This window comes from Etheostoma cragini, chromosome 18 (genome assembly GCF_013103735.1).
Source record: "Etheostoma cragini isolate CJK2018 chromosome 18, CSU_Ecrag_1.0, whole genome shotgun sequence".
In the NCBI taxonomy this organism is placed as follows: Eukaryota; Metazoa; Chordata; class Actinopteri; order Perciformes; family Percidae; genus Etheostoma; species Etheostoma cragini.
In genome coordinates, this window is record NC_048424.1 from 19,112,026 (window position 1) to 19,127,918 (window position 15,893).

General features: G+C 38.7%; 1 protein-coding gene across 1 annotated transcript; it reads right to left on the reverse strand.

The window, feature by feature from the left end:
- Window positions 1-212: 212 nt before the first annotated feature.
- On the reverse strand, window positions 213-2,719 carry LOC117961674 (NF-kappa-B inhibitor alpha-like). Its single transcript, XM_034900516.1, has 6 exons — window positions 2,340-2,719; window positions 1,670-1,775; window positions 1,346-1,553; window positions 1,147-1,235; window positions 771-1,031; window positions 213-654 (listed from the first exon to the last, which is right to left on the reverse strand). The coding sequence occupies exons 1-6, from the start codon at window positions 2,702-2,704 to the stop codon at window positions 625-627; spliced, it is 1,059 nt and encodes a 352-aa protein (XP_034756407.1). The 5' UTR covers window positions 2,705-2,719; the 3' UTR covers window positions 213-624.
- Window positions 2,720-15,893: the final 13,174 nt, after the last annotated feature.

A 15,893-nucleotide genomic window follows, 5' to 3' on the forward strand; every position in this document is an offset into this window, starting at 1 on the left:
CGGTGACTCAGAGACCCGGTGACCTCGCCCCGACAAGGAAATCCCAGACTGTTCCAAGTGTGTTCTTTTTATTCTTTTTTTTCTCTCTTTCATAAGTATGGGCAATGACTCTCTACCTCGTCACTTTATATAAGTGAGAATTTTTTTTTTTTACAATGTAGAAAGGCTGTGAAACCCATGAAAGGAAATTAAACTTGCCCCAGTCAAAGCTGTTTATATTCATAAATTTTCTTTTTATTCGTAAAACAATATTTCGTTAATAGTGTTTAAATTCACACGACATATGTACAGGTACAAAAATAATATCTCTGTATTTACAATATATTACACAGTCTTGTCTGGTATATACACATCAATACATATTTATACAGTACAGAGAAGGACTGTTTGGACGCCGTGGTCTTGCTGTATTTTTTTTTTTTTTATCATCATTCTGCGTTCCGGATCGGGCTTGACCACACTGGACGCCGTCTTCATCCATGTTCTTTCGATGCCAGGACCAGCACCTTTGGACCTGGACCTGGGCCGGGACGTGGACTGATGTGTCCCTCATTGGGGGAGGGGCCGTGGCTGGGCAACCCAGTAGCAGCTTCACTGTCGTTCACACCACCGGTAAGAGATGGTTTACTTTCCGAACTTTATGTCATCATACGGCTGTGGGGAAGAAGAGAGAGAAAAAAGGTGTTAGGAACTTGCACGTTAAAGACAAGATTTGAAGAAGTCTTCACATGGCGTTGTTGTCTATGTGGAACAAGGGTTCAGAAACTGACCTCATCTTCCGATGACTCCAGATCCTCCATGTCGCTCTCCTCTGATTCGCTGTCGGGCAGCTCCCTCAGCTCCTGCGCCGTCTTCTCGTACAGCTGCCGGCGGATCTCTTCGTTCTGGCGTCCGTATGTGAGGTGGTACGGCGTGAAGCCGCCGTAGTTGAAGCAGTTAACGTCTGCGCCGAGTTCGAGCAGGCGGCGGACCAGCGCGGGGTTTTGGAGATCGACAGCCAGGTGGAGCGACGTCCGTCCGCTGCACTGTTCCTACGGGCAACAACATGAAGAAACATGGTTAGGTTCCTGTTTCGTCAGACCGAGGTCTTTCCTTTGGACATCCGTTTTGATAAAAATGGCTGCCATTTCAGTTAATGACACCCACCTGTGCGTTGATATCTGCACCCAGCCGAACAAGGCTTTCGACCAATGAAATGTAGCCGTTAATGGACGCCAAGTGGAGACAGTTATGTCCTGTGGAGAGAAAAATCAGGATCAGTCATTAACCAAATTCAAATTTAAGAACTGTCTAAGTTAGACATGGAAGTCTGTGTGCCTGTTTGTGCGGTGGTTTTAGTACGTACCACTGTAGTTGGGGAAGGTCACCATGGACGTGATGTGGCGACTGCAGTTCTGGGTGATGACGCCAAAGCAGGCGAGGGAGCCCCTCTTGCAGGCGATGTGGAGAGCCGTGTTCCCGCTGTCATCGGCCATACACGGGTCACTGCCGGCACTCAGGAGCCTCTCCACTAGCTGGGGCTGCTCTGTGATCACTGCGAGGTGGAGGGCAGTCTGCGGACGGCACAATTATAAGATACACTTAATTACGTCCATTTTGAAGACAATGGGTGTGTTATGAGGAAGGTTTGTATTCTGCTCATAATCAGTCCTTTGGGTTTGATTAGTACCTGTCTCTGGTGGTTCTGTGCGTTGAGGAATGGGTGATTGTGGGAAAGTTTGATCATCTGAAAGGCATGTTCTTTGGCTTCATGAATGATGGCCAAGTGGAGAAGCCTGTGGGGTGAAAGGGAAGGGAGGGGGAGAAAAAAAAAAAAAAAAAAAAGAGAGGTTAGTTAAAATAGTGCTTTTAAAAGAAAAAAATAGAACAACAAATCACACATTAAGGAAATGGTTCCAGCCAAGTATGAAAGAACAAAGCCTGAGCAGTGGAGCGTTTCGCAAGAGTGGAGTTTTGTCGGGTTATTTCCACCAGTTGTGGCTTGACACATCTGATGCTTTATCAGTTCCTGGCAGAGGGCCAGGGACTTTCCTAAACGCGCAGAGCAGACTTTAGCACCGCCCAGACTGCGCTCTTGGCCAAAGTACACACACACACACACACACACACACACACACACACACACACTCACACTTTTAAAGGCCTTTTGTTTTCGTGCAACTTTCGACATTTTCATGCGTAATTTTGCACCTTTTCCCATCTTTCCCATGCATTGACTTTAAAGTTTAGTTGCTGCGCACTGGTGCACAACTCCTACTGGATTTACGCAGAATTACATTTTGCAAATGCGCAATTGCATAATTAATAATCGATCATAACAACTGCAAAATGGAACTTACGTGTCACCATCCTCGGTCACTGCAGCTCTCCAAGGCTCGTATTCCTGTGAAGGCTCCTCTTTAAAGTTCACATTCATATCCTCAAACGCGTTCACCAGCTCGTCCTCCTTCAGGGAATCCAGGCCGCTGTCAAAACGGTCCTCTTGACATGGCAACATGTTCCCGTGTTTGGGCTCCATGCTGTCGAAGTTATAATCCATTTGGTTGTGGTTAGACACTCTGTGGACGTCCATGTTGTCTTTGCGACTGTCGGAAGAATAACGCTCCGTCTCTATCCGAAAGGCTGAAGAGTAGAGTGAAGCGGCAGAGGGAGGCGCACGGGGTTTTGTGCGCTCGCTGGGCGGGGCCTCTGCGGGGATTTCCATACACTTATCTTAGAAAAAGCAAAGGGAAATCACACGGAGCGTGTGCTTTTGTGAGAAAAATCCCCCCCTCCTCCCTCCCAAAGATACTCAGAATGAAAACTTGTAGTTTCCTATTAGACACCTATTTTCACCTGTGATGTAGGTTAAAGGACACATTCTAATTTGGCTGTGTCAATGAATGAGGCACGATGGGCATGAATGAGAGGCAGACAGCCCCTAACAGGCTCTTGAAGAATTCCCTTCTGCATTGGGGAAATTATCTAACAAGTGGCTAACCAAGGTAGCATGCCATTATATATAATGCGTTTACTTACTGTTGACCTAATTGGCCAAATTCCATTCATTAGAAAAAGAGACCCAATGTGAAGTTCATTTTACAATTTCCACTGAAGTATTGCCCAAACCTCCACTTAAACCACATTGTGTTAGCTGCTCTGACTTCGGTGGCTTGCATAACATAAGATAAAGCTCATTTTACTTGCAGAACGCATTCATAATTTTTTTTGCTTCATCTCAACATCAGGTAGAGTCTCCTACACATGTAAATACTGCAACATGTAAGGAATGGATAATATTCAACTAAAGGACTATGCATGTTTCTGCAATTTATTTTTACAAATACACAGTGCACTCACAATTGACTAAGTTCAGTTCATCAAATCAGATATTAGACAATGAATACAAGTTGGAATAAATCAATTTGTAAAACATAAACAAACAAAAAATGCTCGAATTAAAAGCCATTTTACAAAAGTAAGTTTTTGAAAGACTTAAAAGAGGACAGATGGAAAGTTATTCCACAATTATGGGGCCCTTATGGCAAATGCCCTATGTTGTTTATATGCATTTTACTTTTAAAAATCTACTTAAGATTTGCATTCTTTGTCACCATCAAATACATTTACAGTCTCAAAAGAGTTGATGAGCGTCTTGCATTTTCATTATTGTATTCAGACCTGTCAAACGACATCCCTTTGCCCTAAGGCAGAATATGTTCTGTTTGTGACCTGCATATGGAAGTAGGGCATGTAGTGTCTGACACTCAGCACATGCAGGGGTCAGACAGAAGATACTGGAAGGATTTCCACACTTGTGTCTGTACAAGTTTACACTACAAAGTGAATTTTCACAGTGCAAAGGAAGAGGAAAGATTCTAAAATTTCCTCGTGGAGACTCCCTTTTGAAACCAACACTGCATGTTCCACAATGGGTGTTCTGGACTTACCCGTCTAGCCTTGCTCAGCTTAACACACCCCTGGAGGTGAAATACTACACAAATTAGCTTTGATCCCAGAAATCATTGTGTTTAATCATGCAGAAAATGTACAACATTTTGGTACGAATTTTGAGTATGTTTCCTTGTCTCTTTTTTTACACCCAGTGTGACTTTCCTTGGGATCTTTTTATTATCTTTTTTTTTTAATATTTGTGTTCTTTCTAAGTCATAAAGAGGAAATTCCTTTCTGTTGCACAACATGGTGGCGAAGTGCGTGACAGAGCTACCTGTCTGTGTTCCCTTGACATTTAAGATAAAACTCTGAGGATCACTGTGTACATTACAAAAGGTGGGCTTGGTGAAAACATAGCAACGGTATCCAAGAGCAGTACAGCATTCATACCTCTATGGGGCGATACTCAAACACGCACACATGTACACTCCCAGCAGAGCTGTGATGTCATGTGATGTCAACTACTGTCTGCAGTGTCTGTGTGTTCTACATCACATATACTGCACACTGTGTGCCTCTTTGGAATTCCACCCATTCTTTTATGTCTGCCAAGTTTCACAATGAGGCATCCGAGGACAAACTGTTCTTGCAGCCTTGTGTTATTTTTCAGTGGTGGAAATGTAGCTAAGTACATTTGCTCAAGTACTGTACTTAAGTACACATTTGAGGTACTTGTACTTTACTTAAGTCCTTTGTTTTAATGCCACTTTCTACTTCTACTATTCCACTATATTTCAGAGAGAAATACTATACTTTTTACTCTGCTACATTCATCTGACAGCTTTAGTTTACTAGTTAGTTTACAATCAAGATGCACACAAAACACAAAAAATACTATAGTAACATAGTAGTTTATAAAGTATAATGGTATATGTAGGCCTATACAGGCCTCTAAGTCCAGCTGAAATAATAAGCCAATTGAACACGTAGTTGATTGACAGAACTATTTTGATCGTTTCTTGTTCCTAAAGTGTGAGGATTTTACTGCATTGAGTACTTTTACTTTTTATACTTTAACTTTGTTTTCCCGATGACACTTACATACTTTTTCTCAAGTAACATTTTAATTGCAGGACTCCTATTTCTAACAGAGGATTTTTTTTTTTTTACAGTGTGGTATTAGTACTTTTACTTAAGTAAAGGATCTGAATACTTCTTCCACCACCGTGTTTTTTCTCCTGTTGCCTAGATTAGATGCTTGCGTGTATATATTGCATGGTCATGTATTTACCCCATGAGGGAAATACTGGGACTTCCACTTGACATACTGAGATTTGTTTTGTTTTTTAAGCTCTTGCAAACGCTCTTGTCTCCACTAGCCTTGTGTTTACCGCTGGTTGTTATGGACACCAACCGCTCAGAAGCCTCTGACGCCAGTTCAGTGTTGTACGTTGCCCTCTGTCTGTGTGTTGGAAAAGCACTGCGAATCTGAGTCACTGTATAGTGCCTCTAGGGGTATTACACCCTGTTGGGGAACTGCAAATGTCATGAAACCCTCCAATTTCTTGATTGACCAAGTAGCACCAACCTCAGCCTAGATTCAACTGAATGATCACTTTGGAGCCTGTAGTTTGTGTTGCTGTTCAATTGTATATAGTGGTGTTCCAACGTCTACTCTCACTGGTATAAATTGAGTGGACAAAATATTAACACCCCTCCGCATATTGAAATGCAATTCTACAGCAGCACAAACTGCAACTTCCAAAATTACCATTATTTGAATTAACATCTTATAACGATCGGTAGGATTTATTACAGAGTTGTGGTATTAGACTGCATTAATTAGGTTAGGTTTTTTAAGTGGCCACTGAATTTATTAATCCAGGTAAAAACTGCCATTACCAAATATTACATATGAAATCTTGAAAAATATCGTTGCTAAATAAAAAATAAAGCAGATTACACAATACATTTTGAAGACTTGTGTTTAAAGGAATTGTGTCATGTTCATACCTTTATCCAGTCATCATTTTAACATTGTAAGTCGACTACTAACCATTTGGTTGAAGGAAATGATGATGGATAAATACATTAACTAAGTAGTTATTGTTATTATTTTTATGTTTTTATATTTATCAGGCCTACATATATACATTTTTTTTACAGTGATGGCTTAGCAATGGTTAAAATAGTGCTGATGCGGAAGTGGGGAAGAAGGGGAGCAGGGGTAGTGGGGTGTAAAATAAACTATTACTACTGAAATTACATAATGGCTTATTTGTGAAACTGAAACATTTGTCATTTCTGGAAAGCATATATGTATCTATTTACTCTTAAGGGAATTGTTTGACATTTTGGAACATATGCTTATTCACTTTTGCCGAGAGTTAGACAAAAAGATTGATCAACTAATTATGGAACTAGAGCCAGGAGAAGTCTAGCATTAAAAACAGGAAGCAGGGGGAAACAATTCTGGCTTCGTCAAAGTAAAAACAAAATAGGCTGCATACCAGCACATAGTCTTGTAATATTTCTATTTGGTTTAAATTGCACACAGAGAATGTGTCAATTAGTAAACTTTAGGTGGTGTAGGTTTGTGTGTTATTGAACTTTGAAGAGAGCCAGGCTAGCTTTTCTGCCTGCTAACAGTCTTTAAGCTAATATAGCTTCCTAGCTGTAGTTACATAATCAGCATACAGACAAACCTGTACCTCAGTTGTATCTGTCTGTGTACAGATTAAACAAAAGTTATACAAAGTGGTAACAAAGCTTAAGAGGTACTGTATGTGTATTTCTTTTATTTAGCAGAGAGCCAGCTAGCTGTTTCTGCCTGCTAACAGTCTTTAAGCTTTTATAGCTTCCTAGCTCTAGTTACATTATTAGCATGCAGACAAACCTGTATTTCACTTGTATCTGTCTGTGTACAGTTTAAACAAAAGTTATATAAAGTGGTAACAAAGCTAAAGAGGTGCTGTATGTGTATTTTTTGTTTACTTAGCAGAGAGCCAGCTAGCTGTTTCTGCCTGCTAACAGTCTTTAAGCTAATAAAGCTTCCTAGCTCTAGTTACATAATTAGCATCCAGACCAACCTGTATCTCACTTGGGTCTGTCTGTGTACAGATTAAAGAAAAGTTATACAATGTGGTAACAAAGCTTAGCAATACAGTCATATTAGCTACAAAGACAGTGACATGCACTTGCTTAAAGGGCGTACATGGGGATGCCTAGCCTACTCCTGGTTGCTTGGCAATAATAAACAGAAATTCTCTGGTGCTTATGTTAGATTAGATTAGATAATACTTTATTCATCCCATAATGGGGAAATTCTCTAGCCTTAATGTTTCTGTACGAATCTAATGTTAACATGGACACCACTTAAATAAGTTTTTAATCCATTTTCTCAGAATTTTGCAGAAGTTTGATCGATTTGCTTCTGAGAACTTTTGACACGGTGACGCTGCTGTATTGATAGTAACTTGTGATCTCGGTTTTCTAATCTCGTGGCAGGAGAGCAAATATGTCTGTTTACCAAAATCGTTGAACTATTAGTCTCCTCCCTTCCAGCCTTGTCCAAGCACCTTTTTGTAAGGGTCCCACTGTGTGAGACATACAGCTGGACAGTGGTGGAAGTATTCAGATTCTTTACTTAATTAAAAGTACGAAAACCACACTGTAAAATAAGACTCTGTCGCAAGTCCTGCATTGAAAATGTAAACCTAAAAGTATGTAATGTAAAAGTATGCACTGTACTTCTGAAAACTTCTGGTTCTGGAAAATCCTCACTTTTTAGAAGCTGGAAACAATCCAAGATATACTTGTAGGCTACATATTGTTGGGTAGTTTCATTTACAATAAAACATATTTATGTGTGAAAATATCTTAATTTGTAAACAAACTAAAACTGTCAGATTAATGTAGTGGATTAAAAAGTCCACTATTTTCCTTCGGAAATGTAGTGGAGAAGGAGTAGAAGGTGGCATGAAAAGAAAACACTCAAGTAAAATACAAGTATCTCAAATTTGTACTGAAGCACAGTACTTGAGTAAATGTAATAAGTTACTACCACTATTGCAGCCGGATGATATAATTTGGAATCTGTCACATCAGTAGATAGTGTCAGTGATCTGCAACTTATTCAGCTGTTTGAAAATAGCTTCAGCTTCCCAGATGCGTGCATGTCATGCATGACAACTTCCCTCCTGTCTCAGAAGGAAGCTATCACTCCATTGTTACAGTAATCACTCAATCGATAGTCAACCTCAACCATTTATTGTGTGGGCTTGGTGACACAGCAGCTCTCCACCCAGAATTATCACAAACTACACCCACTTTATTTTTCACAATGTGTGGCTCGACGTAAAAAGGAGTATTTTAGAATGACAAGTTCATGCATGGCAGTTTTCCATGGCTTGAATTAAATGACAGATAGGCTTGTGTGTTTATAGATATGAGTCAATTTTCTTTGTCATAGGCATCACAACCATGCTATATGAAAAGAACACATTATAGGTGGTTATAATTACATAATGTACATGCCTGTCATGTTGCATTTTTCATGGTTTTAATAGAATCATGGGGAAAAGTTCACAGTATGTGACCTTCGTGACCTTATCCAATGACCTCATTCAATGGAAGGTGTTGAACAGGTTTCTATACATGCTCTGAAATGTGATGTTTATGTTTATGATATTTTTGGGGTGGGAAACGGTGTTTCAGCGTCTTTTTTTTTGTGCCTGAAGACATCTGGCTATTGATTGAAACTTCAAAACTGAGATGAGATGATCCCCTGTGTTGCCTCGGTTTCACGCTGAATGTGCAAATGCATATTTATTCGAGGAAGCGTGGGTGTTTTTACGGAGAAGGGTTAATACCTTTGTTTCCCTCCCCAGGCATTCCCACGGTGACACACACACACACACACACACACACACACACACACACACACACACACACACACATCCTACTTACATCAGGCCTTTCTCGCAGAGGTCAGAGTGTCACTATCAGGTTCCCAGTTGTTGGTAAAGTCTTATAGCAGCATGAAAAAATATGAAATGGTCAGTTCCCCTAAATTTTAAATAAAGCATTTTTCCTCGCTTACCCCTTGTGGTTTCGAGTCGTGCAGGTCTTGGGTTTATTTGCACATGTTTAGAGATATTTGTTTCAGATTTTGACTTTTTGAGAAATACTTTTTGGAACAGAGTTAGAGGAGAATATTGATACCACTCTCATGTTTGTATGGTAAACAGCTTAGCATAAAGACTGGGAACAGATAGTCTGGCTCAGTCCAAACAAACCAAAGTATTAAAAAGATGTGGTTTTCTTGCCACAGCAAATACAGACAACGGATATTTTATAAGTTATTTATAGCTGTCAGGGTGAAAAGACTGCATGAAGACCATTTCGAACAATCTATATAAAATAGTATATTGGTAAAAGTTCCTTTAATCCTTGTGTTGTCTTCTCGTGGACCATGAGACGTTTGGATTTTGTGGGTCTAAATTTAAAATTGCTTTTTTCCCCACGATACGTTTCTTGTTTTGTCACTTTTGTTATTTTCCCCAAGTTTTTGAAGCTTTTACCAACATTTTTGTCACTTTGTTATAACATTCTGTTATCATTTTGTTTCTCAAATGCTGGAAAATTGAATATAACACCCACATTCAATGAAAGTAGTGAACTGATCATTTATTTTTCTTGTTAAGAGCGTTGCATGGAACTATCCACGTAATGTTTTGGGCAATTTGGTTGAAAGAAACACAAATTTGTAATATAGAAACTTTATGAAAATGGGTCAATTTGACCCAAGGACAACAGGACAGTCAAAACCAGAACTTTTACACATACAATTTGACAAACCAGAAATAACATGTTAATTAGTGAGGTGCTGGTACTGCAGACAGTTGTTTTTATACTGTCAGAGTAAACCAGTCTAGCTGTTTCCAGTCATTGTGCTTAGCTAAGCTAACCAGCTGATGGCTATAGCTTCGTATTAGCGTACAGAATTAGTTGAGTAGTAGAGTAGTAGTAAAGTTGAGTCAGAGAATTTGTATTTATGTTCTAGTCTAACGCTCAGCAAAAAAGCAATTTAATTTTCCAATATTCTTTTAAGCTAATAGTCAATTTGTGGCAATATTTTGTGAATGGATTGAAAACCACACTGTGAAAATGTTATTGGTGCTTAATGCTCAGCCTCAGTGAACAGGAAAATAATCACTTCAAACAAATGCAAATCAAAATGCACCTAAAGGTGATAATGATATAGTGAGCTTGAGTATGTCAGGCTGTGCACATGTTGAGCCAAGAGCTATGTAATGCAACCAGAGAGCTAAACGGGTTGAAACATGATCATTCGAATTTGAAAATAATTTTACAGTGGAGGCTGCAGTAGTTCAAAGGAGATACAAAAAAAACAGTGGAATGTACAGTAACTAAGTGCAGTTACTCAAGTACTGTACTCAAGCACAAATTTGATGTGCTTGTACTTTACTTGAGTCTTTACATTAATGCCACTTTTACTTCCGTGCACTACATTTCAGAGGGAAATATTGTACTTTTTACTAAACTACGTTAATCTGACAGCTTTAGATACTTTCCATTTCTAGATTTTCACACACAAAACACACGTAGTTCAAAAAATACAATGATGTTGACAAGTCCAGCTGAAATGGTTAGCCGATATTACACTTTATTGACTGACAGAACTGTTTTGATTGTTTCCAGTTTCAAATTTTTTTTTTGCATTTTTCTGCATTGAGCACTTTTATTTTTAAGTACATTTTCCTTATGATACTTACATACTTTTACTTAGGTAACATTTTCAATGCAAGACTTTTACTTGTAACAGAGTATGTTTACAGTGTGGTATTAGTACATTTACTTGAATACTTATTCCACCACTGGATAAAACCATCAGAGACCTACTTCAATATCTTTTTTGGAAGGAACCAAGTCTTCACTTGTTTATCTAGCTGCTTTTCAAAAGTTGAGCCAGTTGTCATCTGACCCTATGATTTGTTGTGAAAGATTGCCAAGATTCTTAGAATACAATATAATACAGAATACTTTGTTTCAAATGAGGTCTCAACGATGTGAAACTGTTTAAAAGGTTGAAGTCTTTTTGAAACTGAAAGCCTAAAATCACATAAGAAGAAAAAAAAATAGGATGTGCAGTCTGTGTACGTAAGTGTGGTTTGAGGTCAATGATTTGCATGAATTATACATTGTTATCACTATGCTCATGTGAGTGCACATGCAAAGCAGTTTTCAAAAAAAAAGGCAAACAACATTGCACTAAGAGCTTCTTCCAAGGTGCAGAGTCACAGTTTCAATACAGCTTTAAATAATGAAATTGGGAAAAAGCATGCCAGTTGAAAATAAACTGTGGTTCCCTGTTTGGTTGTCTTCTCATTCTTGAGTTTTTTCCTACATTCCCTTGTGTGCAAATGTAACGATCGGTCATTGTGCATTCTGGACCTTGTGAGAAAAAGTACAGAATAATGAAATAAACCACAAAGACAACTTTCTAGCAACTTTCTGCTTGCAAGCTTGACTGCCTTAAAACAAATTAGCCCGGCAAGTTTCCTGACACACTTAAGGCGGTGTGAAAAGGGACCTGACTGGCAGCGTGCTACACACCACGGAAATAGTGAGGCTACAAGACAAACCGCAAATCAACTGAGCAATAGATGTCACTGCTTAATATTCTCATACATGCATTTTTGCATTTGTCTGGTTTGAGTAGGCCGTCTGTCTGTTATGTCAGCTCCTACGATTAAAACTTCCACTTCTTGTTTTGTCTTTTGATGACAACACACAACGGTGTGCTTAATGCTTAATGTAGATTTCTTGCTAATTATAGCATTGTTCCTTTTTATAGCATTTGTTCATAAGCATTTCTGTAATTTCTTCATCCATGTTCCTATTTTAATTGTTTTTAGTCATGCACTGATTCATATATCAAGTCATCCTGTCATTGTGCTATAGTTGTTATTTGATCATTAGGAATGCTAGAAGTTATAGAATGAATCATAATCTTCAGGAGTGGATTCAACCCAAAGAACTGTTGAGCTTTTGTTCAAAGGACTTTATTGCCCTCCCAAGGTTGTTACGTGAATAGCAGATCCTGGGTATGCAGGTCCTTTTCCTTGTCAGTTGAACGGGCAATGTGGACAAAACCATCTATGACACTAACATACTGCATTTGTAATTTTATATTGGAACATAGGACATATTTTAACAAATCTGAATAGGATAACCAGGCCAAAAATAACTTTTTTTGGGCAAATCCAGCAAATAAAAACCTTGCAAATCAAACTACTTTATTGCATTGATATTACATAACAATGGCTTAACATACCCAGAAATGTTAATAACCGGATAGGATAATAACCCTAAAAAGTATGGCAAAATCTATGACAGTCAAAAAAAATGTATATATTGTGAGATGATGAACGTGAATTTGCATACTTTTAACCACAACACAACACATTTGTGACATGTGGACAACCTGCGTGAGTCACAAGTAACCTACAAACTGTCACTAGTGAAGGAGAAAAATGTCAACCTGGTTGGACATATGCTGATTTTGTATCATTGTATTATTCTCACTTAAACTCACCCAAGAATTCTGTGCCGAAATAAAGTAACATTAAGAAAAGTTTTTCGTTTTTAAATTGAAGGGCTGCGAAACTTTTTTTGATATGCACACAACTGTCCATCACACTAGTAGACCAGACCACAGCTCCAGCCTCCATCCACTCCAATCTGTCCATCACTAACACCCAGGTGGGTGAAAAACAATAGTCAAGCAGCAAGCTGTGACAGCTTTAACCCCGGGGTGCTTGAATCATCTGTAGTTCAGCTAGAAGAGGCTCTGTGGCACCTCTCAGCATGTCCATGCAGATGTACAGGGTGCCTTCCCTGTAAAAACCTTCTGTCTGCTTCCAGTGGCAAAAAAAGTTCACCGACTGACGATGATGGCACTGACACCGTGTGTTTGAGTCTGGTCCTGCAGGGCTAACGCCATTCACAAGTCAACAGTCAGCACACATGCTTCTTCCTCTGTGGTGTGCTACCTATGTGTTCAACAGCATCTTCAATGGTATTTTTCCTCCTGTATATTGTACAACTTTTAGATCTTGTACTGCTGCAAAAGCAAAGGTTCATTCTGTTTCCAACTTCGTGTGACCCATTATAAAGCGACTTACAACTGCTATATCAGAGGTCTCACACCTCAACTATGGGAATCAAACCCAGATCTCCAAAGGTATGTATCATGTCCACTGCACCATCCCCACCCCATTGTAACTAATAGCTTTGGTGATGTTCCAAACCATTTGCTGTTTTTTTATGCAGATTTAGACGCATTCACAGTATTGTTATACAATTTTTTATTACTCAACTACTTTTGTTCATTTTTGCATTGCTTACTAGTTCTGCGTACTTTCAGAACTAGATCTGTTCAGGTCTTTAAGGGCATTTCTGGCTGTATTTCAACTTTTGTCACTATTTATATTCTTTTTAACTATGAAGCTTTTTTTTCATTTATTTTGTACATTGAGAGTCAATGGAACAATCTTTAAATCATCTTCAGGCTTCTACCACTTTTAAATGCTACTCCTCCTACATACTTTCACCTACAGACGTTACTCAAACTTAAAACTGTTCACAAAACCTTCAGCTATTACAGTATAATTAGCTTTTTGATGTGATTTATAATTAAAGTTTAGTGCTTCAAGGCTTTTTTCAGTGTTTATAAAGAGTGTGTATTACGGGACTTTGACTTTTTGTGTGGAGTTTGATGTTCTACTACTGACTACCGACGTGTTTCATCACTTTTTTCGACATACTGTACTATGGCTTTTTAATCACTTTTTCAACATAATATATTATGACTTTTTATCACTTTTTCAACATACTATTCTATGATTTTTAATAGTTTTTTCCAACATACTAGGGCTTTTTTCAACAGACAATTCTATGACTTTTTAATCACTTTTTTCAACAGTTTATCTACTGAGACTTTTGTACAACTTTTTTCAACATACTGTACTCAATATTTGTGTGTCGGGGATAGAACAAATCCACTAATAGTCAAAAAGTGCCATTTTCCAAGGGATTGTTTAAAGGTTTTGGATGCACTGCAAGGCCTTTTTCATGTCATCAAACTAATGCTTAACGCCTCGGGCCTAGTGAGGGCTAAAGTAGCCGAGTAACCGATGCCGAACGAGATCTGGGCTGTATGAAGCAGCCGTTTGCATGCCAGGAATGAGTGCTGTCGGGCTTGAGTAACCTTTGAAAAATCCTGATAGAAGCTTATTTTATGACCCTGTCAGCATACATCTCGAATTTCACTGGCTGCAGTTCTCACACATTCTTTTTGTGGAAGTTTTAAGAAACGAACGACAAAGGGCCTTGGGGGAGCCCTGGATTTTTCTAATGAATCTCTGGGAGTGTTTCTTCTATGAAAGATAAGGCATCTTTGCCTTCGGACTGCTCTGGGAACTCATAAATTCAAAAAGTCACCTGTCTGTCCTCGTATTCGACCAACTTACTGTACAACTTCCCCACCTCTTAGGCTGGGGCGAGAGGGCAGCCGTAGCCCTGTTTCCCGCATCCTCCAGCATCTAGTCGAGCCTAGATGGCAGAAACAGCTCTCAGATCTTTCCGAATGTCTGTAAAGTGTTTCGTTAGGTCCTCAGACAGGTTTTGGAGTATTTCGAGGATCAGCATTAGAGCAGCATTAGATGTTGGCTAAGCTGCCGAGTCCTCTGTGCAGTTAGCTTGTCAGGGCTTTGAGTTAGTCCTGGCGTGGGTTGTTGAGTCCCATTACCATTTGTTCTAGGATTCGGCATTATGTTTGTAAGTGGGATACATATTAGGTCCTGAAACTAGTTATATATGTAGAAAATATAATGTTATTGGCAGATTAAAGACAAATTAAAGGGAATGGTGCTGGACACTCCACCTCAGGCCGCCATTCCTCTGCGACACCACATGACTCCCATATTATAACATACAACACTATACCATTTCCTTACCATTTTCATGCCATAACTTTGTATTCTTCTTTTGTGAACATGCTTTTAATTGATGCATTTTATCTAGCAGCTTTTTCAATGCAATGCCATGCAGCCCCCTTTTTTTTATAGGTAATATATTTCACCTCTCAGCGCTTTATAGGGTGATGCTTTTTTGTTTGATAATAGTACAAAGTTTTTCTTCTTTCAGCCTTTTCAATCAATTCATCTAAACTTTTGAAAGTATTCCAACGTTTTCTAGCAAGGTTCCAACTCTGATAGTTTTACATTTCATCTTTCAGGTTTGTCAGCAGTTTGGTGCAATGCAATTTGAGATTTTTCAAACACTTTGTTTCATATTTCTGCATTTTCATAAATGTTTCTCACAGCCCTCTCTTCTCTACTAATTCATACTTTCAGCTAGAAAATAAATTTAAACTGTACAATGTTCCACATCTTTTGGCATTTTTGATATTTAGCATTAGCTTTTCAAAAAACTTTAAACATTCCGCATTGTTTTTACTTTAGTGGTTTTATTCAACTTTTTAATCAAATTCATTCTTATTCAAATCATTCCCACTTTTCCAACTATTCTCACTACTTTACCTTCTGCTTATGCAGTTAAGCTAGCAATCCAGCTAAGCTGTAGCAATTTTGTTTTTCACAATCAGAAAAGGTTTAATTGCCACAATAACTAAAATTATGTGGAATTTGCCTTGGTAAAAGGTGTATACATAAACATACAAACAAACATTAATATAAAATAAACAGTAAATACAGAAAAACAAATAGCAAAGGGATAAGCCTCTTCTCTTTAAGTGACGAACCCTATGGCGCCATTTTGTTGCTAGCATGCTATCACCCGCTGTTAGCATCCCATTGACTCCCATTCATTTTGGCGCAACTTTGACAGCAACTAACTTTACATCTGAAGCATCTAACGACTCTATTTGTCCGTTGTTTATTTCTAAAGAAACATGGCAATGTACAAAAGGCTCC

What these genes read in the sequence shown, in the direction of transcription:
- LOC117961674 (XM_034900516.1), bottom strand. Translation starts at nt 2,704, where the DNA reads ATGGAAATCCCCGCAGAGGCCCCGCCCAGCGAGCGCACAAAACCCCGT. An exon ending in GTGACCGAGGATGGTGACAC is followed by an intron (nt 1,776 to 2,339) that starts GTAAGTTCCATT and finishes TTCACCCCACAG; the next exon opens with GCTTCTCCACTTGGCCATCA. An exon ending in TGGAGTCATCGGAAGATGAG is followed by an intron (nt 655 to 770) that starts GTCAGTTTCTGA and finishes TCTTCCCCACAG; the next exon opens with CCGTATGATGACATAAAGTT.